The 25,605-nt window shown below is 37.5% G+C and overlaps 1 protein-coding gene across 1 annotated transcript; it reads right to left on the bottom strand.

Annotated features, from left to right (window-relative positions):
* Nucleotides 1-19,288: 19,288 nt before the first annotated feature.
* Nucleotides 19,289-25,151, bottom strand: LOC126702337 (pre-mRNA-splicing factor SPF27 homolog). Its single transcript, XM_050401013.1, has 7 exons — nucleotides 24,794-25,151; nucleotides 24,524-24,699; nucleotides 23,869-23,952; nucleotides 23,005-23,074; nucleotides 22,777-22,910; nucleotides 22,627-22,691; nucleotides 19,289-19,593 (listed from the first exon to the last, which is right to left on the bottom strand). Exons 1-6 carry the CDS (start codon nucleotides 25,031-25,033, stop codon nucleotides 22,631-22,633), a joined length of 765 nt encoding a protein of 254 aa, XP_050256970.1. The 5' UTR covers nucleotides 25,034-25,151; the 3' UTR covers nucleotides 19,289-19,593; nucleotides 22,627-22,630.
* Nucleotides 25,152-25,605: the final 454 nt, after the last annotated feature.

Raw genomic sequence — 25,605 nt, 5'->3', positions numbered from 1 at the left:
TTTATTATTATATTTTGTAGGGATAAGGGCCAAAAATTGTATATTGGGCCTTGGACTTTGGCCGTGGACGTTGATTGGTCTGAGGATAAATAAACAATAGTGAAGGTGTTAAGTTCAAAATCCCATAAGTAACATGCAAATAGAAAGGTTAGGAAAAGTGGTCCGAGGAGGAGTGTCTTCTCGGATAAACAAAGCACAGGTCAAATGTATATTCTATTACTCAAAGTGACCTTCTAGGAAGTTTCGCTGAGAGAGACGTGCATCATGAACGTACTGGAAGAGTGGAAGCTAGGAAATATCTAAGGAAAAGTTGCTGCCACCACATTGAATGCCCTACAGCTAACTTTCTGGTCGCATTTATGTGGAGAAGACCCCTAAACAGTACTGCCTTGACTACCGCAACTTACAGAAAGTCAGAGAAGGTGTCTTATAGGACAAACACTTAAGTAGTGGCTCAAATGATCAACAAGTGTAAGATCAAGATAAAGGAAAATGAACTATATAATGTAAGAGATCCTCCATGGATTGGAGATCGAAAAAAGGGAGAAGAAAGCACTGTAGCAAGCAAAATCGTATTTGTAACTATTTCCAATTAATATACACTAGAACTTACCCCCTCGAACCGAGTTAAGAGTGAATTTATTTAGGTCAATCCTTTTGGTTTTTGTTTGATTATCTTTCAAATCTATTCTATCCATTGTCCAACTCATCAGGGCCTAATTCTCCAACCCACACTTTACAAATTTATTGTGTTGGGCTCGTTGGAGAAGATTAAGAATGAGTCGTTCTTCAAATGGCCAAATGAGATGGTAGGAAACCCAATGAGGCGCAAGCAAAGCCTTTATTGCCAATATTACAAAGATCAGGGACATACTACAGAAGACTATAGAAATTTGTGGGACCATTTGGACCAGCTGATCCAAGAAGGAAAGTTGAAGCAGTTTTTGCACTATTCTAATGGCCAAGGGAGCCAGATAGGTTCGGAACCCCAGAGAGATGCTTCTTCAAGACCTTATTTAGGCATGATAAATGTTATCTTTGCCACTCCAGGGAGGACCGGGTCCTGTCCCTCCAGGGAAATGTCTATCGCTCAACTATTCGCCGATGACTCAAATTCTGAGCCAAAGATGGCTAAAGTGAGTATCCAACCGGCATTAAGCTTTTCGGACGAAGATAAGGTTGGAACTATACAACCCCATGATGATGCTTTGATGGTCACACTAAGGATTGGGAGGTATGACGTGAGAAGGGTGATGGTGGATCAAGGTAATGGTGCTGAGATTATGTACCCCGACTTGTACAAGGGCTGAACTTGAGACCCGAAGACCTAACAACCTACAATTTTGGTGAGTTTTGACGAGAAAGTTGTTATTCCGAAGGGTCAGATTAGATTGTCCGTACAGGCTGGTTCAGAAGTGGTGGAGGTGGACTTCATCGTGGTGGACGCTTATTCCCCTTACACGGCCATTGTGGCCAGGCCCTGGCTTCAGGCTCTAGGAGCCGTCTCTTCTACTCTACACCAGAAGGTGAAATATCCAGCGGGTGGCCAAATTGAAGAGATTGTTGGGAGTCAATCCACAGTTAGGCAGTGCCTAGTGGCTGCCATTTTACATCAGCCCGAAGCTGAGTCCTCGGCCTCTGCTGAAAGGGGCTTATAGCAATTAAAAGCTTCGGTGTTGCCTGTTAATGGATTAGTCGAGGAGGCCAAATGTGAAGATCTAGAGATGTTTGTTATTGGTGATGATCCGGAGAAGTTCTTTCAGGTCGAAGCTCAGCTGCCTTCTCGAGAGAATGAGGAGCTGATAGAGTTTCTTAGGAGCAATATTGATGTGTTTGCATGGAACACTTATGAAGCCCCAGGCGTTGATCCGAGCTTCATCTGCCATCATTTAAACGTTAATCCATCTGTCACCCCTAAAAAGTAACCACCTCGGCGCTCATCTAAGGATCATTTTGATGCTATCAGAGACGAGGTGATGAAACTTAAGCAGGCAGGGGCTATCAAAGAGGTTTTTTACCCTGATTGGCTGGCTTATACTGTGGTGATGAAGAAGAAGAATAGGAAGTGGCGAGTGTGTATGGACTTTAAAGACCTAAATAAAGCTTGCCCGAAAGATCCCTTCCTTATGCCTAGGATAGACCAACTGGTGGATGCAACTGTAGGCCATCCTCGGATAAGCTTCTTAGACGCCTTTCAGGGATACCACCAGATACCACTAGCCCTAGGTGATTAGGAAAAGACAGCTTTTATCACCCCCATAGGAAACTACCATTACAAAGTGATGCCCTTTGGCTTAAAAAATGCAGGGTCTACCTATCAAAAAATGATGATTAGAATGTTTGAACCGCAGTTGGGCAAGAGTATCGAGGTCTATATAGATGATATGGTGGTGAAGAGTAAGGTGATGTCCGAGCATATAAGAGACCTCAGGAACATTTTTGAAATTCTAAGGAAACATAAATTACGCTATAACGCAAGTGCTCTTTTGGTGTGGGATCAGGCAAGTTTCTAGGCTAATCAGATTAAGGCAATTAACAATTTACAACCATCTCGGAATCCCAAGGAAGTCCAGAAACTAACCGGAATGACTGCTGCCTTGAACCGGTTTATCTCTCAGTCAGCAGATAGATGCAAACCCTTCTTCCTGTTGATGAATAAATGGAAGGGATTTGAATGGATCAAGGAGTGTGCTTTGGCCTTCAAGCAGCTTAAGGAATATCTCTCTCCGCCACCTATCATGTCCAGTCCTGAGATGGAAGAGGTCTTGTTTGCTTATATTGTTGTGGCCCCTCATGCTGTGAGCTTAGTGCTAATACGAGTTGATAGCAACATACAAAGACCAGTTTATTATGTGAGCAAATCATTGCATGAAGCCGAAATCCATTACCTACCACTGGAGAAGGCCATTTTGTTGGTAGTACATGCTACACGTAAACTCCCCCATTACTTCCAGGCATACATAGTTATTGTCCTAACTCAACTTTCACTCAGAGCTCTGCTCCGAAGTACTAATTACACAAGGAGAATTGCCAAGTGGGGTACAATTCTGGGGGCTTTTGACATCAAATACATGCCTCGTACCTCTGTTAAGGGATAGGTCCTTGCAAATTTAGTGGCCAAGTTCGCTGAATCCCCGTTCGAGAAAGAGGCAGAAACACAACACATGGATGGAAAATCAATTGGTACAATCACCCTGCAAGAAACTTTAATCTGGAAGGTATATGTTGATGGCGCAGTGAATCAAAGGGGGTCCAGAGTAGGGCTAGTTCTGGTTTCACCCAAGAAAATCACCATTGAGAAATCATTAAGATTGAGATTCTTGGCCACGAACAACGAGGCTGAGTATGAAGCCCTACTGATAGGAATGGCCATGATCCAAAGAATAGGCAGAAAGGCAGTAGAGATATTCTCGGACTCAAGACTAGTTGTTGGCCAGGTGAAGGGAGAGTTAGAAGCGAGAGATGAAAGAATGCAGGGATACTGAATCAAGTCAGGCATTTGCAATCAAGGTTTGAATCTTTCAACCTATTACACATCCCTAGAATTGGAAACACACATGCTGATTCTCTGGTTACGCTTGTAACCTCCACGGCGTGGAGCTTACCTCAGGTCATCCTCATAGAGGACTTATGCAAACCCACAGAGGTAAGAAAAGAGGTGGTCCATGTTCACCAAGTCAGAGTAGGGCCTAGCTGGATGGACCTCATGATACTATTCTTGAAGGAGGATATCCTGTTCAAGGAGAAATCGGAGGCTGACAAGATACGAAGAAAGGCTCCTCAATTCTAGTTATCCGAGGACTAGAAATTGTACAAGCGCTCATTTTCTGGGCCATATTTGCTCTGCATACACCCTGAGGCATCAGAACTACTCCTGGGGGAGTTACATGAAGGAATTTGTGGAAGCCGCACAGGAGGCAGATCTTTGTCTCACAGAGCCATCATGCAAGGCTATTGGTGGCCAAACATGCAAAAAAAAGCACAAGAATATGTGAAGAAATGTGATCAATGCCAGAGATTCGCACCAAACATGCACCAACCAAGAGGAGTCCTCAATCCCCTATCCAGCCCTTGGCCATTTGCCCAATGGGGCTTAGACATTGTTGGCCCTTTCCCCAAAGCAATAGGGAACAAGAGATATTTGCTAGTCGGCACGGACTACTTCACTAAGTGGGTTGAAGCTGAGCCCTTGACAAATATCAGGGATGTGGATGCCAAGAAATTCGTTTGGAAAAACATTGTCACATGGTTCGGGGTCCCTCATACCCTCATCTCGGACAATGGCCTTCAGTTTGATAGCAAATCCTTCAGGAGATATTGTTGTGGCCTGGGAATTATAAATAGATATTCTACCCCAGCTTATCCCCAAGGGAATGGACAAGCCAAAGCTGTTAACAAGGTCATAGTGAATGGACTCAAGTAGAGGTTGGATGATGTAAAGGAAAGATAGGTGGAAGAGTTGTCACACGTTCTTTGGACATATCGGACTACGCCTCACAGATCAATAGGAAAGACGCCATTTTCAATGACATATGGGGCTGAGGCTGTTATTCCTTTGGAGACTGGATTCCCAACACTAAGGACGAGTTCTTTCACTCCGAGTAACAATGACGAGTTATTAAGGAAAAGCATAGACTTAATGAAGGAGCGAAGAGAAAATACAACGGTCCAATTGGCATATTACCAATACAAGCTCAAGCAAGGTTATGATACCAATGTGAAGCTGAGACCACTAGCACCTAATGACTTGGTGTTGAGAAAGGTTCTAGGCACTACAAAGAACCCAGCATGGGGAAAGCTGTGACCCAACTGGGAAAGGCCATATCGCATTACCTCGGTGACTGGTATAGGGGCATATTTCCTCGAAGACCTAGATGAACATGTAATACCACGTCCTTAGAATATAAACAATCTGAAAATGTATTATTATTAATGAAAGTTTCCTTTGTCATATGCTCCTTTATTGTATAAATACATCGTACTTCCCATTATCATATTTCTAAGTATTAAACAGAACCTTAGACATGTCTGGCTCCTCGAACCACATGTTTTGGGGAAATTAATACTTAATGACATCTTTCTAAGTATTAAACAGAACTTTAGACATACCTGACTCCTCGAACCACATGCTTTAAGGAAATTAATACTTAATGACATCTTTCTAAGTATTAAACAGAACCTTAGACATGCTTGGCTCCTCGGACCACATGCTTTGGGGAAATTAATACTTAATGACATCTTTTTCAGTGATTAAACAAAACCTTAGACATGCCTAGTCCCTTGGGCCACATGCTTTGGGAAAATTAACACTCAATGACATCTTTACAAGCGTTAAACATAACCTTAGTCATGTCTGGTCCCTCAAACCACATATTCTGGGAAAATTAACACTCAATGACATCTTTATAAGTGTTAAACAAAACCCTAGTTATGAGTGGTTCCTCAGATCACATACTTGGGGAAAATTAACACTGTGATATCTATTGGTCCTTTATTAAGTGTCAAAACGGATCCAAAATTATATCCAACTCCTCAGATTGAAGGATTTGGGTAAGTTGAAGCCCTTATTTATTTGTCTAAGTGATGAGCAAGATGAAGATTATTTGCCCCTTTTATTTTTTACAAAGTATGCATTTATCTCCATCAGATTCAGCCTCCATTGTAAAAGGTTCAATTCTCAATACAAATATGTGGTAAACCTCTTTATTGTTGGTACTTGATCAAATTACTTAAATTATTAGCGGTGTATTATTGTTATTTTTTATTAAAGACAGAGTGACAACAGTTCAATGCTATTTGTGACAATAATAAGCTTCAAAGCACATAAAGTAAAGGAACAAGAGATAAAAAGAAAAACATTTTCATTAAACAGAAGAAGGAATACATTATATACATTGACAGAATGTCATTACCAAAAAAAAAAAAAAAAACTACAAAAGAAACTACATGAAAATCCTAAATGCTAAGCCTTGGCTTTTGGAGGAGAAGGGTCTTCTTTCTAGCTTAGCTAAGAGGTAGGAGCGTCCTTGGCCTTATGATCAGCATCTTTAGTCTTGGCCTCTGCTTCCTTTGCCTTAGTTTCAGCTTCCTTGGCCTTGGCAGCATCTTTGGCCTCTGAGGGGGGCTTAGTCCCCTTGCCCTTTCCTTTGCCCTTGGCCCCATCAGCCCCTTAGCCTTGATCACCAGCTTGGCTGGGTCCTTTCGAAGCCTCAGGGAGGGGGAGAGTAGCCTAGGGCTGCTTTGAAGTCTCTGGAGCAAGGGCAGGGGGAGAAGGGATGGCACCTGGAACTTCACGAATATCTGGGTGATAGTATATGCTCCTAGGTTGCCTCCACTCCAAGTCTGCAGGGGCTCCTGCAACATTAAGGGCCTCATCCCATGTTGCATTGCAATAATCCCTGTATACCTCAGCTAGGCTCCTCAGGGAGCTGGCTTATGTCTCCTCCACGCCAAGGGTGTAAAATGCTTGCCTTTCAGCCTCTGTGCCTCCTTAGCCAGTTGAGCTGCCTCCTTTGCCTTCTGCAGCTCTGCCCTTAAATCCAGCACAAGTTGCCTTGAAGTGGACAGCTCTATCTCGGTTTGATAAAGCAACTTGCGCTAGTCCTTAGCATGAGTCTGGGCATTTTTTAGTCCTGCCTCAACACTCCTTCTATCCCTCTACTCGGTAGTCAACTTGGAGAGCAACTCCTTATTCTCCTCCTTCGCAGCCCCCAAGGCCTTTTTAGTCTCGAGGCGAAGATGGACCTTGTTCTTGACATCATTTCAGACCTCCTTGACCCATTCCTCGGCCATAAAGACCTCCGGGTGATCTGCACAAAAACAATATAGCAACCTCATTTATAAAAAATTAAAAATTAAAAAAACTTACTAGTAATTAATAAATAAAAAGTATGTGGCTGTGAACTTACCATGGCAAGGTCCCTTTTTAGGGACATGAAGAGGTCTTGCTGCTTTAGCTTCCTCACAGCATCCATATCTTTGGGCAAAAGAAATGGCTGCTCCAAGGCCTCAGCTACATATGCAGAATGACCTCTTTGGAACTCCTTAACAGAGGCGTTCCAAGGGATGGCAGCCCCATCCACCTCTAGCCGAGGAGACCAGGTATGTTGCTGGGTGTGCACCTCGGCCAAAGATTGCTCCTCACGGCTGTCCACAGAAGTAGACCTCTTGTCCCTAGGGTCTCTAGCCATTTTCTGTTGTTTTGTGCCCTTCTGAGGGGCCACCTCCCCTTCCTCAAGCTCCTGCACTAGCCTCTTCTTCTTTAGATTTGGAATAGCGTGCAGTCCGAGGTCAGTAGGGGGTAGAGGGGGGAGGAGGGGGAAGAGTGGGAGGAACTTGGGACTTGGGGACTTCTTGTGAAGTTGACCCCTTGTTCCTTGCAGCCATAAGGTCTCTTAGGCTTTTATTTTCCCAATTCAGTACCATCTTGTCTTCCTCTTCTTTGGAGGAACCGTCTGGGCGAGCAATGACCAGAGTTAGGGTGTGAACACCTGAGTGCTTGTTAGGCTCGTCCTCGACGTCCGAGATGTGAACTATCTGAGCCCCTTAAGCTTCCTCTTCCTCAAAATGAAATTTGTCTATCTCGTCCTCAAGTGTTAGACGTGAAGAGGCAATCTCCTCCCTTGGTGCCGCTGCTGCTGCCTCAAGCAAAACCTGTTGAAAGGGCAGTACAATGGGTGGAAGATCTCTCCGAGCCAAAAATCCAGGCACAGAGACGTCTATGAGGGCCAATCAGGAGTCACCAACTCTTATCGCCTGACCCGCCTCCTGGAAGATTCTTGACAAGGGCTCGTAGTCAAGCACTAAGTGAGTGGCTCGTAACTGCCTATCCTCACTTACAAAGACCTCGGACCTCAGCAAATAGTTGAGAGTCAGAACGTTGACTAAGTTGAGTCTCGAAGCGACGTGTCTTTTATCTACAAAAACATCCGAGGAAGAAATCATGATCAGACCAATGAAAATTATCATCAGAAGAAGATGAAGTGTTAAAAACGAAAAGGGATAAAACTAAAAGGGCTAAATCCCCTGCCAAAGGGATTAATCCTAAGGTACCCCACCTGGCTCTCCTGCCCGAGTTAGGCAGTGAAGATCGTCATGCCACTCCCCGGAGACAATCAGGTAGTCATCCTTCATGTCTTTGTTAGACTTAGGAAGGCAGGATATTAGTCTAACGATGTCGGACCAAGACTTGAGATAATATCTCGCGCTAGTAAGTTTGTGGCACTCGTACATATGGACTACATCAAGCCACGTGAGCCCTAAGCCCATTTTCTTATTGAGAGCGTCTACGCTACCTAAGATTCTAAATAGGTTAGGGGCGCATTGGTGGAGAATCAACCTATGGTTGATCAGATAGTCTCGGGTCACCCTGCCCATAGGGATTGTCATCCCTCCTTCTATGAAAGCAATCATAGGGATGACTACCTCCCCTTCCTCCCTGTTTGTGACTATTTGGTCTAGAGTACAATATTGCAGGGCTACTCCCTGTGGAATGTGGTACTTGGCCCTAAAACCTTCCATACCGGCATCAGAATCTACTAGGTGCTTAAACCTACCCATCTAGCTAATCTAAAGGGAAATGGATGAAGTTTTTAAAGAAATGAGACAAATAATGGAAGGCCAAGGAGATTGGCTGAGGAGAAAACAATCTAGAAGAAATAAAGAATAAAAACTTACGGGAAAGTGAACAAGTAACGATGTGGGAAGTTCTTGAAAGATTGAGAGTTCTTGAAAGGTTGAGAGCTCTTGAGAGTTTGAAAATTTTTGTAAAGTGAGAAAAAGTGAGCCCTTCATGCGCCTTATATAGGAGGGAAGATTGAGTGGGAGTTATCCTGCTCAAAATCCGAAGAAAAATGTCCACCATAGGATCTGCTCCTCGCCATTGGATGCGGGGAACAAAGCGCCACCTAGAGCAATTAATGATGCATTGCGGGCTTCGAGGTGTCGGCAACAATTATGAGAAGCATTTGACGGTGCTCCCAGGTGTGTAAATCTAGGAATCAGTAATTTTAACTCTTAAGAAATTAAAATCCCAATTCTTCTCCTCGGATAAGAGGGAAAAAATCGGAATTTTGAGGGGCTATTGTAGAGATAAGGGAAAAAAATTATATATTGGGCCTTGAGCTTTAGCCGAGGATGTTGATTGGTCTGAGGATGAATAAACAATAGTGAGGGTGTTAAGTTCAAAGTCCCATAAGTATCATGCAAGTAGAAAGGTTAGGAAAGGTAGTCTGAGGAGGAGTGTCTCCTCGGATAAACAAAGCACAAGTCAAATGTATATTCTATTACTCAAAGTGACCTTTTAGGAAGTTTCGCTGAGAGGGACATGCATCATGAAGGTACTGGAAGAGTGGAAGCTAGGAAATATCTAAGGAAAAACTGCTGCCACCACATTGAATGCCATGCAGCTAACTTTCTGGCCGCATTTATGTGGAGAAAACTCCTGAACAGTGTTGCCTTGGCTACCATAACTCACAAAAAGCCAGAAAAGGTGTCTGATGGGACAAACACTCAAGTAGTGACTCAAATGATCAACAAGTGTAAGATCAAGATATAGGAAAAGGAACTATATAATGTAAGAGATCATCTATGGATTGGAGATCGGAAAAAGGGAGAAGAAAGTACTGTAGCAAGCAAAATCGTATTTGTAACTGTTTCCAATTAATATACACTAGAACTTACCCCCTTGGATCGGGCCGAGAGTGAATTTATTTAGGTCAATCCTTCTAGTTTTTGTTTGATTATCTTTCAAATCTATTCTATCTGTTATCCAACTCATTAGGGCCTAATTCTCCAACTCACTTTCTACAAATTTATTGTGTTGGGCTCACTGGGCCTATATCCCTTTATATTTTGGGTTTGGGCTTCAAAACGTGTCCTTACATATTTTAAAATAATTAAAGAAAGATTTCATTTCAAAACTAGTTTAGAAGAAACTTTTTCTATCTCATTACATGACAATTGATAAAAACATTGTTTTAAAAACCGATCTAAACCGACCGGTTCAACCGGTTGAACTAGAAACCAAACCTATAATTGGTCAGATAAAACCTGAAATAATTGGTGAAAATCAGTCAAGAACCGGGAACCAAACCCTTGCTCGGTTTTTTAACCGCTCTAGTTTTTAAAATCATGGATAAAACCATAAAAGTATAGTTTTAGTCACATAATCTAGTTAATGAGTTGTGAGACTTATTTTAATAATACACGTGGATAATCTTATAAATCGTCACGTAAATGGATTGGGGATATTCTTCCAAACTAGTTTAGAAAAAAAGAAAACTTTATCCAAATATTAACATAATTCTCATTTATTATTTTTTTTACTATACAAATTTTAATACCCCAACTAGTTTTTCAACTTAAATGTCAAAACCAAATATAGGCTTCCATTTGCCAAAATGCATTTTGTCTTTAGTCTAAAAAAAAAAAAAAAAAAAAAAAAAAAAAAAAAAAAAAAACTAAAACTAAAACTAAAACTAAACTAAACTAACTTTAGACCTAAGGGTAAAGTGGTCATTGGAAACTCTAGACCTAAGATCGTTCCTTGTCCTCTGCCTAAAAGGAAAGATCCTCCACATACTCCTTATGCCATTTTTGTGGTGATGCACGCACCCCAACTGCTTCAAGTTGCATGTTGTAGCAAGCGACACGTTAGTGAGGTGTCCTAGCCAGAAGTGAAAAATCATGTACCTCTTCTAAATTAATAGATCAAGGCTTTGATCATTCTCACTAAATTTTGAGGGAATACCAATCCCTCTCACCATCCTTGGTGTTGTTCAAGCAATTATGCCTTTACATCTACATAGACCCAACCTTGAGCCGTGTGGATGAAAAAGGCCTTTGAGAGCTTGACATATGACTTACTAAATTTAATCAATTGAGAATAATGTTCTCAAAATATATTAGACCCAATTAGTTGCCCATACTCTAGGGTTTTGTGATCTCATTGCTAAAGTATAAAACGACAATTAAAGGACGACTAAAATAAACAGACTTTTGGAGAGCTACATTTTGCATGCATAGGGTTCATATATTTAAGTTCTCTAAAAGTATCACCCATTAGAGATTGATATATTCAAGCTTTGATCATCAAGGTGAAGCTGCTACACTCGAGACATATATTTGATGATTTGAAGAACCTTTAAGAAGATTCTTGAACTTGTGGATGAAGTGTTGTGTTGAACAGAGTACATGTTAGAAGAATCTAAGGATTTAAAGTTACGTGTTGTCATGCTAATAAGATTGACATGAGGTAGTTGTAGAGTTAGGGTTAATTCTATGTTATAAACTTCAATTTTTTACACGATGAATTTGTTTCCTTTAGGGTTGGTGATAAACACCAAGAGTTATTTGTTGCTAAGGTTTTCTATTTATAGCAATATTGCATGCATCTTTTAATGTATGCATTATTTATTCTTCCTGATATTGGTGTGTGATTGATTAACCACGAACTCAAAGTTTAATTGATTAATCTAATCAAGTTGACTTAAAATTGGTTAATTAGCAACAACCAAGGTCTAAATTTCCCAAAGCCTAAATTTTATAGATAAAATTTTAGAGATTTCATGAAATTTCATTGTATTTTTCTTTTTCTTTTCTTTTTTTTTTTAAAAACAAATCTATAAAGGATGAGGAGACACCATTGAAGAGCCACCAACGAAGGACTATGACACTTTAGAGACAATTCAAATTTTGCATTAGGCTTACTGTTTGCATAATTTTATAGTAAACAAAAATTTTGAATGACTTCGCTTACACGAATTGTTTTGCTCGACTAATTTTTGCTCAACACTCCACTCAAATAAACTCTAAAGAATTGCACCACTATAATTGATTTCTTTTTAAGATTATTCCTCCACCTCTAATATGTGATTATTACATATATTACAACTTATGCATAAAATACTTGATTTGGAATCAGGTGCAAATGCAATACCTAGGTAGTCTCAAATATTAAATAAAAATAGTTAGAAGAAGTAAAAAGGTAAAGAAATTAAGGGAAGGGATCCGAGGGTAGCACCTCTGTTGGACCGTGTTCGAGGAGTGTACGAGCCCAACAGTTGGGCTCTGAGTTGGGAAACCCCGATAGAGACTAGACGAGGACCCTGAACAACCTGAGGAAGTGAACAAGAGGAACCCCGACCCTGGCTGGGAAGCACGAACCGAAGGAAGTAACATAGCTAGTATGGGCAAGGAGAGGGAGATGGGAAGCTTCCCAAGAAAGCATCTATTACCTCCGCATTGATGTCTTGCAACAACTATGTTAACCACATTAATGGCTGAATGACACCTAAACAGTGTCAAGATAGCTTGTAATTCATTCAGCACTTCCTCCAAAGGTGGGATGAGACAAGTATCTAAGAGAGATCAGCCACTCTTCATGTGGAGGGTCAGGATGGAAAGAAAACCATTACATAAGGAGGGAGGATCCCAGTGAACAGGAACTAGAACTTGAAAGTTAGAGAGAGAAAACAATCAAACTTGGGAACCTTTAAGTGTAACAAGCTTAATCGGCTAACCGAGGAAAGATCAATATATTCTTTTACACGTTTTATTTGCCTAATTTTTACTTCTTTCCATATGGACCCTTTCTTAAACTTTAACCCACTAGATAAGAAGCCCGAGTGTTGGTCCCCTATTTCCATCTCTACAAATTAATTTTAGTGGGCTCACATCCAAAACTTGTTTACCCTGCTTGGACCTTTTTTCCTTTGTTTTTTGACCCACACAGAAATTATATTTAAAAAAAATATATTGTGAGAGAAATGGGTGTAATTGCATAAAGTGCAATACCTAGGCTGTTTTGCATCTTATCTCAATCCTAAAAACTGTCCCCAAAAGAAATGTTTGAAAGTATTAGCAACATCACACATCCAATGCAAACATTGTTCATATATATATTAGTTCGACTTCTTTTTTTGAAGGTATCAGAAGAAGTAGCACACATGCAAGCCCTAATTCATATTCATAGGGAAAAAAAAACACCAATTCATGTCATTGTATTCTATATCTCTATCAGCCTCTCACATGCAAAGCACTAATTCATGGCATAGTAGCTTTCTCTCTTTTTCTCAATCTCTCACACGCAATCACTATTCACTATTAAAGCCATTAATAACTCATGCTTTGGACAACAGAGTACAGGTGAAAGGATTTTTCCCTCCGAGACCTTTCCTATTCCCCATTCTATTAAATGATGGACACGGTTTGTATAGCAGTAGTAGTGTAGTACTACTATTTCTCTTTGTACGTGAAGTACTGTAGACAGTCAAAACAACGATAAAATCCTACAACTATATATCGTGGAAAAAGCGAGGCACGTGATTATCATAATGAGTCTTCATCAACGAATCTTACAAACAAAATACTGCCGGTTCCCAAGACTTTTTCGTTAAAAGAAAAAGAAAACAGACCTTGCCGACTCCTACCATTAAAGCACTATAAAATACCCTCTTATCTACCACATCCAATACACCAAAGGTCTCCTTATGAAGGGGCATAAATTGGTGGTTGCGCTGGCCTAACTTTAGTTGGTATTTCCTGTATAAGGTTTGAAGGGTTAGTTTAAAGCGGGGTTATCTATGTGATTAGGGTATTGAAGGTGGTTCCGGACTTTATAAGGAAGGTTGTGTGGTGTGGCGGTAGCCAGATATAAGTTCTTTGAATTTTATGATGTCTGGGCTGTCATGGATCTGTCAGTTTTATGAGTGTTTTTTATGAGTGTGTCTTACCATGTGTGCGTGTGTTTATTTTAATTTTTTTATTTAAATAAATTTATTACCTTTTGATTCGTGAGGGATTTTGTATAAATTGATGGATCTGTGATAGTGTGTCTATGTGTGTTGTTTTTGTATTCCTGTTTTTAGGTTGTATCTACTTCTATATTCAATTTTGGTGTATATTGGGTTTGAGGTTAAGTTAGGGTCTTGGAAGGTAATGGATCTAGGGTTGTAGTTGTTGCTAAATGTTTCTAAGGTTTATGGAGTGGAGCTCCTTGAAGTCCAATAGAGGTTCTTGCTAGGTTGATTGAGCTGCTTTGTTATGGATCCCACAGCCCTATCCGTCAGATTATTTGGATAGGTTTGCGGCTTGCATACCTCAGGAGCTGCGTTACCTAAAGTTAGATCCTTGTTTGGATTGAAGGGAGCTCTACACCTCTACTCTTTTATATGTTGGACTTAAAATCGGTGATATTTCTGTTATATTTGCATGTACTTCAATCTTTTAAAATTTGTGTCATTCTTGTTCATGAACAGGTAATGTTTTGTGATCTGATGATCGTTTACCATGGCTTATATAAAGTTGTTCAATTTTAGCATGATATTGTGATATTATGTTTCTTTCGTTTACCATTTCTGGTTCTCACAGGCATTCAATGGTGTCGTTCAAGCTATGGACTCGCTGCCATTTTCTATTAATGATGTTTACTGGGCGCTTATGAGTATTATGTTTGTCTCAGCTGAGCTCCTTTTTGCTTAACCTATTAGTCAACGAGAGCTTGTGGTTAGATCCTTTCAATCGGGATACATATCTGTGCACACTTATGAGAGTTTGTTTTCAGGGAGCACTGTATCATTACAGATTTGGAATGAATTGTCCAGAAGAGAGACTTTATTCGAAGATGTGTGTAGTACTTGTGACTCAATAGTATGTGTGAGATCTGGGAAGTTGCATTCTACTTTTAACTTTTAGGTTTGTGGTTGAGACTAGTCAACCTAGACCCAAGTTTAAACTAGATTGAAAATTTATTCAGACACATTGTTGTCTCGTTACTCCTGATTATATTAAACTTTTTTATCTTCGATTTCTGTAATCAATTGATTTAGATAAATGTTGATGCACTATCTCTAGTCTCTGTAGGTGATGTGGTTTGCGGTCATATACTGTTCTGTTAGTGAATATGTTTACACTGAAAATGATGTTTTACCTTACAAAATCCATTGAAGCAAGATCTCGTTCAAGCAGTAATATCTGGTGTTAGATGCTCTGGTTTTCTTCGCTGCTCGACTTTCTTTAGTTTGATCTGGGTTTGTAGCTGTATTTCTCTATAATATTGTCGTTCATCTAAAATTGCAATTTCCAATTGATGTTTCTCTACGCATTAAAACTACCAAAATCCATAAATACGCCGAATTGTTGAATTACAAACAAATAAGATGGCTAATCCATAAATATGTATTGCTAACATTGTTGAACTTAAAATAACTGACGGTGTGAACTCTTCATATTGGTGAAAACAAATACCATAATATAAAACGTCTAAGTATGATCCGCCGAGTCTATCTTTGATCTTACCTATATTTTTGAAAAAATGAAGAGGTTCCTCAGATCTAGTTCTCTAAGTATGCCTTTTATATGCAAGCAGCAAAGTCTTAATTTTCACTGCCTAGCAAAAAATCAGGGCTGTTGAATACTACCTGAACATGATTTGGATTTAAGAGTTACTTGGAACATTTTTTGTTGGGATAAGTTAAAAGATGCAAGGGCAAGCGTTGACATAAAAAAATAAATTAAAAATTTTTATAGGAGAAGAAAAAAAAGTTTGCTTTTATGTAACTGTTAAATTAAGTGTGAACGATATTATGAATGGTACTATAGGCATGCGTGCGTAGGCACTATCTGTAAATCTTGTTGCAGTGATGTTTGCTCCCATTCAAAGACATGAATGCTCCAATACAAAATAAGAAAATACAGCTCAGATACAGAAATATATATATATCCTCTTATTCAAAGTCATGCATGCGCTCCATTTTTAGCCTTTTAATAGGAAAGTTAAACAGAAAGGCTGGGTTAGAAAAATTTAATTCCAATTATCAGAAGCAGAAATATATATGCTCTCATTCAGGTTAATATTAATTTTTTCAATTGAAAATTCTTCAGGCATGTTTTGGAATGCTCTATTAGATTCTGCAATAAGAATGATAATACTAAAGATAATTGCATTAAAAATAGTAATCCTTAATTGAAATGAAAAAAACTATTTCCATTGATATGTTTGCTGGTAAAATAGGAATAAAACCACAAATATGTACTTTTGGAAACATAAAAATATAATATCTATTACGCTCTAAATTTTGGAAGATATAATAATTTTTAGAGATATTACATTTATTAAAAAATAACTGCTACATCCTTTAAAGATGAATAATTATTATTCAGTTTAAGAAATTATTACTAATAAATAGCTATTTCATTTAATTATGACCGACCTAACATAATTTGGAGTCTAAAGATAAATTTATGTTAGGGTATGTTTATACTAAATAATAATTGTGTTTGGAATGGTAATTCCTATAAGTAGGAATATAAGACAATGCAACGAAATAACTATTCCCAATACTATTACTAATAAAATGTAGTAAAATAAGAATAAAACAACAAATATGTAATTTTAGAAAAATAATAATATAATAATATTTATTATAATTATTATGCACTATATTTTGGAAAATATAATAATTTCTAGAGTTATATTACATGTATTAAAAAATAGGTAAAAATGTAAAACTGACTCTCTAATTTTTACTCTTTTTCATTTCAGCTCTCTAACTTTCAACTTTTGTCAATGTAGGATTCCGTTAAACCTTAGTTATGGGCTGCTGTTCACTTTTAGTTTTTTTTTTTTTTTTTTTTTTTTGGAATTAAAAGAAAAAATGAAAAATCTGTAAAAAAAAAAAAATTAAGGGGAACGACGACCCTTACCTGAAATCAAAACCAAGGACAGAAGGGGAACACACTTAAGGGGAATAATCCCACCCTGATATGATAGTCCAATCACTCTTCTTGAAGAATATCAGCGGTTGGCTGGTACTCTTCCTCCAGGCTAAGATTCATTCTTAGCTTTACTAATAGTTTATTTTGTTTTATTCTTTTCTTTGGCTGTTGAAGCTAGATGCCAGTGGATGATGGCTTTATCGTTGTCCTAGCTCTTCAGTTTCTCTCTTTGTAGTTTTCTTTTTTAATCAATATACTTCTATCTTTTTGTAAAAAAAAAAAAGGGAACACGTTTTTTATTTTTTATTTTTTTTTAGCATCTTTATTAGTTTTGCAGTTGAGGAGGTGGGTTCATCAAATTGTAGATCCCACCAGTTTGTAGCAACAGAGAGATTGAAAGCTTTTAGGATCACATGGTGATGCCATTCACTTGAAATATGTTGTGATTTCTCGGTTTGGGTTTCAGGTAAGGGGAACGACGCTTAATTTTTTTTTTTTTTTTTTTTACATATTTTTCTTTTTTTCTTTTAATTCCAAAATTATAAAAAATAAAATAAAATAAAAGTTAACGGCAGCCTATAACCGAAGTTTAACGGAATCTTACATTGACAAAATTTGAAAATTAGAGGACTGAATTGACAAAACTGAAAGTTAGAAGACTGAAATGAAAAATAGTGAAAATTAAAGGGTCAGTTTTGCATTTTTGCCTAAGAAATAACTACTACATTCCTTATAGAGATAAACAATTATTACTCAATTTAAGGAATTATTTCTACTAAAATGGAATTATTACTTAGTAATAATTATTCATTAAATTGAGGAATAACAATTTGCTTTTTTTTTTAATAAGAGCAATTTGTCTTTAAGAGGGTTATAATAGCTATTTTTCAGTAAGTATAATAATTACTAAAGTTAGTTTATTTCTAAATATAAAATTTCTATATGTACGTAATAATTAAAAAATCATAAGAACAAACGACATGTTATTTGGATGAGTGTAGAGGGTTTAGTGTTTATTTTATTTTTTTTCATTCGATTTGAATGTGCTAATGGGCATTTTGTAACTTAAATATCTATATTAATTTTTCATCTCTTTGAAGAGATAAGCCTCAAAAGTTAAGGCAACAACTAGGATTTTGGTTCAAACTAGTTGAAACTCTAATTGAGGGGAAAACTATTAGGCTAGATGGATCTACCCTCAAAAGAGGAGGGGACTCATGTATTCATACATAATATACCTCTTTGCATGAGGGAAAAATACACCATGTTTCAAATTCACACTATGTTTCTTGCTTTACTATATTTACTTCTTTTTGTAGGTCTTGTATAACTGCAGGTTTTATGTCTATCTTAGTCTGTTTTTTAGGTTTACAATATTTACTAATATAGTAATATGTCCTAATTTTTTACATTTATAGCAAATACTTTTCCATTTTTTAGGTTATGCTTTCTAATTTTGACTATTTTTCCTCGGAAAGTTCAATAGTCCTTAGTAACTTCTTGATTAGAAAGAAATAGATCGTATACATTCACAAAACATGGTTTTGATACCATTTACCACCCAAGATAGAAGCACATAATTTTATATGAAAACAAGGATATAAGAATATATAAAGGACAATATAAGAATATAACAATAGATATAATCAAACAAATATAATTTAAGTAGGAAGAATACATGACAATATAAAATAATATAGCAAATAGTAATAGTTACTTGTGGGATCTATCCTCATGTGAGAGGAATGACTTATATATCCGATACATGATATACCTCCTCTTGCGTGAGAGGGCATGTTGGGCCCACCTCCACCTCAATTTGATGCACCATTTGCTCATTGGAATTAATAAATTACTATTATCATTTTAACTATTTTTTGAAAAATCTGTATATAATTTATTAAACAGTTTCGTACAAATAATATATTGAGGGTCACATGCCGCGCATGGCCCTCCCTAGAACTTGTATTTGGGTCACCCTCTACGAATTGAGGGCAACCTGTTAGGAGCATAAAGAAGGAAGATTTGAGGTCCTGACTACAAGTTTCGTTCGTCATTCAGAGTCCCCAAAACGGCCCTTTTTATAATTATAAATTTATAACTGAACAGAATTTTGGAAATACCAGCCTAAAACCGGATTTTCCAATCGATTATGGTCAGTAAGCTCGATGCACTGCATTAAAACAGCCCTACTAGCATTTGCTACTCTCTTCTTTTTACTACTGAATAAAAGAAACAAAGGATTAACCGGCTTTATGACACTAATTACAAAAAAAAAAAAAAAAAAAGGTACAACACATCTTTTTGTTCTTCCAGATCCAAAACAATTGCATAATTTTAGATAAAGATCACCCAACCATATATTAAACATCAATAGTAACCATCCCAAAAAGAGCAAAGGGAAACCAAGTATAAGGGAAAAGGTAATAACTGCACTTAATAAAATAAAAAAAAAAACCCTAGATGATGATGAAGAATGATGATGCAGATGTTGACTATAATCATGATAATAATAATAACAATGATGAAAGGGTAAGTAAATATGTTATGTCTCTTAAACAAAGCCAAAAAGAAAACTTTAAAACAGATATGAATTTAGAATATTCTTTTAGTCAAAATTTGTCACCCTAATAACTCTTAACAATCATTACAGTACATTGGCTACACTGAAAAGATTTGATATAATATATAGGGAATTCTCAAGGCCCTCGAGGAACATATCTACTCCATAGAATTAGGCCAACCATGTATTTCATCTAAAGGCCAGCAGCATCCAGCAACAAAACAAAGTTAGAACTACAAGATTTAGAGTTTAATATACAGATCATCCCCCAAAGCCTTAAGCCCTTCAGTCCACTCCCGCAATCTTTGAGAAGCCTGTAACACCAACAATGTTTGAGAACTAGTGTCATAAAATCCAGTAGGTAATCAATACAATTGAGATGAATGGCATCTGCCTAACATTTAATATTTAATAACTACTGAGGCATATAAACTACAATCATTCAAAGCAGCAGAAATACAGATTAATAACTTAAAATTAGCAATAAATTTACATACAACAGGAAAAAACAAAAGGATAATTACAAAAGCAAAACTTATACTGTTTTACAGACCAAGTAAACCCAAGATCACCGACAAATCTCTCAATTTGATTCTAGTATGTACTGGAGATGATGTCACTTAAGCTATTGGTGATAGTAGAGACAAGCCAGGCCCTACTTGAAAGCGATTTGGGTGGTATACTATTATTTGTACGGATGCCTCCATATTTATCAAACTAATTTCAATAATTTCCAAACCAGAATAACTTCTCAAAAAATAATTTTTGTCCAAAATAGGTTGATATTGAGTTGGCATATTAATAGAGAAATTAAATTGACTTTTGAAACTTCGATTTAATATTGGGTTTATACATGAAACCTCCATGATCATATTCAAGTTGAGTTTAGGGTTCAAGTGCTAGCCTAGTCGTAATAACTTTTTATTTTTTTACCAGTCGTAATGTCTTCCTTTGTGGTGTCCCATGTCTATGGTTCGAACCCCTCCTCTCCCTCCCCCACTTCCTACCCATCTCCAAAAAAAAATATATATATATTCAAGTTGAGTTCAATAATGCATCTATGCCCACCAATAAGCTCTTAGCTCAAATAGCACTTCTCCCACAATAATGGGATGGGGGAGTAAGGTCGTGAGTTTAAAACCCCATGTGTGTAACTTACCAATATATATAACAAGTACCAACAACAAATCCACATAGCCCATTTAATCCAAGCCTATATCCACAAACCCAAAACCACCAAAATTGCCCAAATCCCACGGCCCATGGTGATTACACAACCATATTGTGGTTGGAGAGGCAATATCCATTTTGGAAACCCAAGGTAAGGCAAAGTCCAAGAATAAGCATCCACAGTAGTTACATATATACAATGAATTTTGTTAAAGAAAGACTACCTCAAGAACAAAGCATGAGGAAGCCTAAAGAATTACAAATAAAGACTTACATAACAACTCTAAAAATATTGGAATGGAATCCCTATTCATAAGACTCAATGCAGAAGACCAAGCAAATAAGGTACTAGAATAAGTTGCCAGCAACTGAGTCCTCGTACTTTCTGCGCATTCCATCCATACGGTCCACGTCAAACATAATGGAACAATATTCCAAATATCCGACAAATGCATACCCACCCAATTCCTCCAACCAAACATTAAGTCAAATACCATTGGTGGTAAAACATAGTGGATCCCAGAAGGACCTAAAAGCAAGGCACCACAAATCAAAAGCGATCCACCGTCTCCCCACTACAATGACACATGGAACACCAATTTACCATCAAATAAGCCCTAATAATGAGATGAGATTATCATAAGTGAGAATCTTTCCCCATGCTGCCATCCATACGAAAAAGGTGACCCTTGGTGACACCCTAACACCCCTAATACCTTTCCAAGGGAAGGGTACTCCAATTAAGCCCCTTTGAGCATTATAAAACAAGCAAACATCAAACTCCTCACTCTGTTTTAGCCTCCACCACACTCAATCACCACCTCCTCTATTGGGGATATGGGAATCTAGAATATAAAGAAAAGAGGTGAATTCCCTACTCTTACTTAGCCTCCAATGCACTCAAATCGCCACCTTTACTATTAGGGATATGGGAATCTAGAAATGGAGAAACAAGGCCATCATGTCCAGGTTATTATATTTGAATTTATCCTTTATTTGGTTATTCTAGAGTCGGGTAAAATTCTGCAATTGTTGGGTATCAACCATAGTTATAGGCCTGGGGCATTCTTTTATAATTAAGTATTGTCTTATTTAGTTTAGGTCTTTATGTGTGGGCTTTAGTTCATTTCAATCAAAGTGTGGTTTAGTAGTCAAAATAGAAGTCCCAGTTCTATTAGGAGAAGTTAAGATTTATGATCTATATAAGTCTCCTATTGTACTCAAACAAGGAGAGGTTAATCAATAAAATATTGAGGCTGTTGGCTTCATTGTTGTTTTTCCTCATCTCTTTCCTGTGGTACAGTTCACCTGCACTGCTCATGTGTACTGTTCATGTGCATTGTTCATTAAAATCATGTTGACCTTGAGGAACTTAGAGAATCTGATAAATGGGTAATTGTGAACATCAAGGGAGATATCACTCAACTAGTCAAAATAGGAGTCCTAGTACTAGTGGGAGTCCATATACTAATATTGTAGTGGATTGAACCTAGGACCTCCGCATTTACGTCATGCCCCAGACCAATGAGCCTACCATCCGATTACCCCCATGAGGGTTTACTTCTCAAGTGTATATATCCTTTTAATTATGCAAATTCTAATGGCAGCTTATATATATAACCAGTATGCTTGTATCAAATAAAACAGTTAAAAAGTTCGTATAATATCTGTCTATTTAGCATCCGTCAGCAGGCAGGGCCCCTTTTCTTTCTCCAAGTGTAGTAGCTTATCCCAAATTAGGGGATATGTCATCTAATCTTATAAAATACACAATCTATGTTATACTGATTCCAAGTGCTTGGAATTAAAGCTTGAGTTTATCATCAAAATTACATTTAAGTATGATTTTATGGCAGCAAAATATGAACAATATAAATTTATTTGCTCGAAACCTTATAATTTGAATTAATAAATTCACCTGTGCCAATTCATATATCAATCTCATAAGTGCTAAAATAGCAAAACTAATTCAGCAAAGGAACGGTAAAATTATTTCAGATTTAATGTTTCTATCTGATTTCAATGTTCTCATGTCACCTGGAATGTATTCTAGACTCTACATGTAAAGAAAACTCAAGGAATAAAAAATAATTCAATGTCTTTGAAATCCTAGCAACAAATAATAAAGCCATATGATCAAATTTAAAAGAAATATGATATCAGCAAAGAAAGAATACCTTATCATTCCGAATGCAAAACAGTACCATTCTGTTTCTGTAAATCGGCTTCTAAGTTCCAGCCTCTAAAGAAGAAAAAACTAATAAGCTTCTGAACTAGTAAAACATATATAAGATAGAAGAAGACATTCCATAGTAGACACATATTACCTCTCTGATGCTTCTTTCCTCAGTTCTTCTAAATGATTTTCAATTTCAGTACATGCAGCTTGAATTTCTATATTTTTATGACAGAGCTCCTTCCATTGTGTGGACAATGCAGTAAGCTCATATGCAGTATTGTGCTGATGATTCAAAGAAGGAAGCATATTCATCAGATCAAAATGCAGCACAGTATTGAACTACAATATGGAAGGGGACACAAGGAAGTTAAATTACCTGATGATATTTCCTTTCACGGTTCACTGTTTCACTCTTTTCATTCTGTTCCTGAACTAATTTTTGCATTCTGAACAATGATAATGAAAGTGAAAAATAAGAACTCGCAAAACATGAAATATCAAGGGAACATCATCAAGTAATATCAATCATCTCACATAAAGCTAACAGTGCTGGCACTTAATTGAAATTTGAAAGACACACTATTTCCTTAAGCAAATTCAAGTGCTTTAAGAAAAAAACTGAATCAATATATCCTAAACTACAAGTTTAAGTAAGTCATGAAAGACAGAATTGAAGCTTGTAATCAACTTAAGGTGCATCGCCAGAGCGCCAGAGCTGAGGCATACTATTTAGATAAAGGTGCATAACCTAAGAAGAAAGGGGGAACTACCATAAGCCTCAATTCCCCAACATGCTTAAGGTTAGCAATTAGGCACACTTGAGAAATTAGGAAAATGCATTAAGGTGTTCACGATGATCCAAGGGCATGTGTCTGGCTACAGGGGTCCAATTCAGCTAAAGCATGGTCAGATGAAGTAAGAAACTACCACAAGCATAAGCAGAACAGTTCAAAAACATCCAGTAGCACAATGTTAATAATCTGGCATAGAATACCAAGTGTTTGAGCTACCATATGATATCTGAGAGATTGAGAGAATAAATTAACATAAGCAATGAAACAAGGGTCCTTAAGCAGAAGAATTGATTTCTATGATGAGAGCAAATGATCATTTCACCACATGTTGAATCTTTTTTTTTTTTTTTAATTGGTAATTACACACGCTTAATGGGCTTTGAATCCACAATGTCGTTTAAGCTAAAACTCATTTGCGCACTACATATGTAATTTTACAAACAAACCTTGATAGGTATGCCTCCAATCGTTGGATGAACTGCTTCCAGACATCAGGACCATATTTCACCATCAGGTCCAAATTCTCAAGACTGTAAAACAACCAATCATTTCAAAGTAAGTACAAAATATCAAATCCGCACTAAAAACAAGTACAAAACGCAGGCAACTGTTTTATCATCTGGGTATTGCCGTTTTTTCTAGTCTTAATAATGAAATTTATGATACATCACATGGCATCATGAATTAAGGATTACAATAAAATAACAAGTATTTCCGCTCCAAAAGCAATTAGAATTCAATGTAACTGAATCTTAATATTTTCAAGAACAATCAAAGTAATTTTGAACCCTAACGTCTCCGTTGGAAACAGCAGGAGGTGCTTGTCGAGCTAATAAAAACTATTGTTTTATCATCTGGGCATTGCTGCTTTTTCTATTCTTAGTAAAGAAATTTATGATACATCAAATGACATCATGAATTATCGATTACAATAAAATAACAACTATTTGTGCTACAAAAGCAATTACAATCCAATGCAGCTGAATCTTAATATTTTCAAGAATAATCAAAGTAATTTTGAATCCTAAACGTCTCCGTTGGAAACACCAGGAGGTGCCAGTCAAGCTAACAAAAACAATATTGTTTATGAGTATACATGACCTGATCATTTGGTACTGAAGCAAGCATTGAGCTCTGTGAAGTGTATGATTCCAAGCAGATTCATCATTCCATTTATTCGACGGCGGCGGTTCCAAATTATACCGTGACCTATCGAGAGCCACCGGAGGCTTCCCGGCTCTCACACGCTCATACTCTCTTGCAATCATCGGGTGATTCTGAAAATCCAAAACAATCACAAAATCTCCATATCAGATCAAACATTGAGAGAGAGAGAGAGAGAGAAGCTGAGGTTAGGGTTTAGGGTTTAACCTTGAAATTGACATTGGGAAGAGGAGGAAGGTCGTTGAGAAAGTCGGCGGGTTTCTTCGAGCTACGACGCATCTCATCCTCGACCAAACGGTCTACCTCCTGCTTCACTCTGGCGTCGGCGTAGTCATCGTCGATGTACGGCAAGGCGTCGATGACTTCGGCGCTGGATAGTCCGGGCCACGTGGGACCAGTCGGAGGAGGAGCTTCTAGCATTAGGATATCGCCATTGCTCTCCGCCATTGTTGAACACCGATGAAGCTTCTCCGATTGACGAGCAAAGGGAGCTTTCTATTTCTACACGCAGAAGAGTGAGGCAGCTCTTGCAGAATGCACTACAGACCGTTCTTTTCTTTTGTCAAGGTGGTAGAGAGAGATATATACAAATTTTGTGAATACGTGATGGTTTTAAGGGTATAGTTGTAATTTGGAGCCCGGCCCCATTTTCCCCGGCATCTCTAGTAATGGAGGTAAAAATTTAGCTATTTGATAATACAAAAAGTTACTTTATCTATTTTACCTGCAACGGATCTATTTTAGCTTTTAATACAATAAAATAATATAAACATCATAATAAAATAAGATATTTTATGTAATAAAATAATATATTCATTACACACAACCATCACAGCCACACACACAATTGGGCAGGAAATAAAAAATTATTATTATTTTTTAACTCTAAGCCACCGTGCACATCTAAAAAAAAGGTTTAGCTCCATTGTTATATGGGTGTTTTTGTGTTTTGGTGGAGCTAAAATAGTTTTTAACTCCACTGCTACAAGTGCTCTTAGCTCCAATACGATATACACTGG

Source organism: Quercus robur, chromosome 10 (assembly GCF_932294415.1).
Source record: "Quercus robur chromosome 10, dhQueRobu3.1, whole genome shotgun sequence".
Classification (NCBI taxonomy): Eukaryota; Viridiplantae; Streptophyta; class Magnoliopsida; order Fagales; family Fagaceae; genus Quercus; species Quercus robur.
The sequence above is the reverse complement of the archived record's forward strand: the minus strand, read 5'-3'. Positions and strand labels throughout refer to the sequence as shown.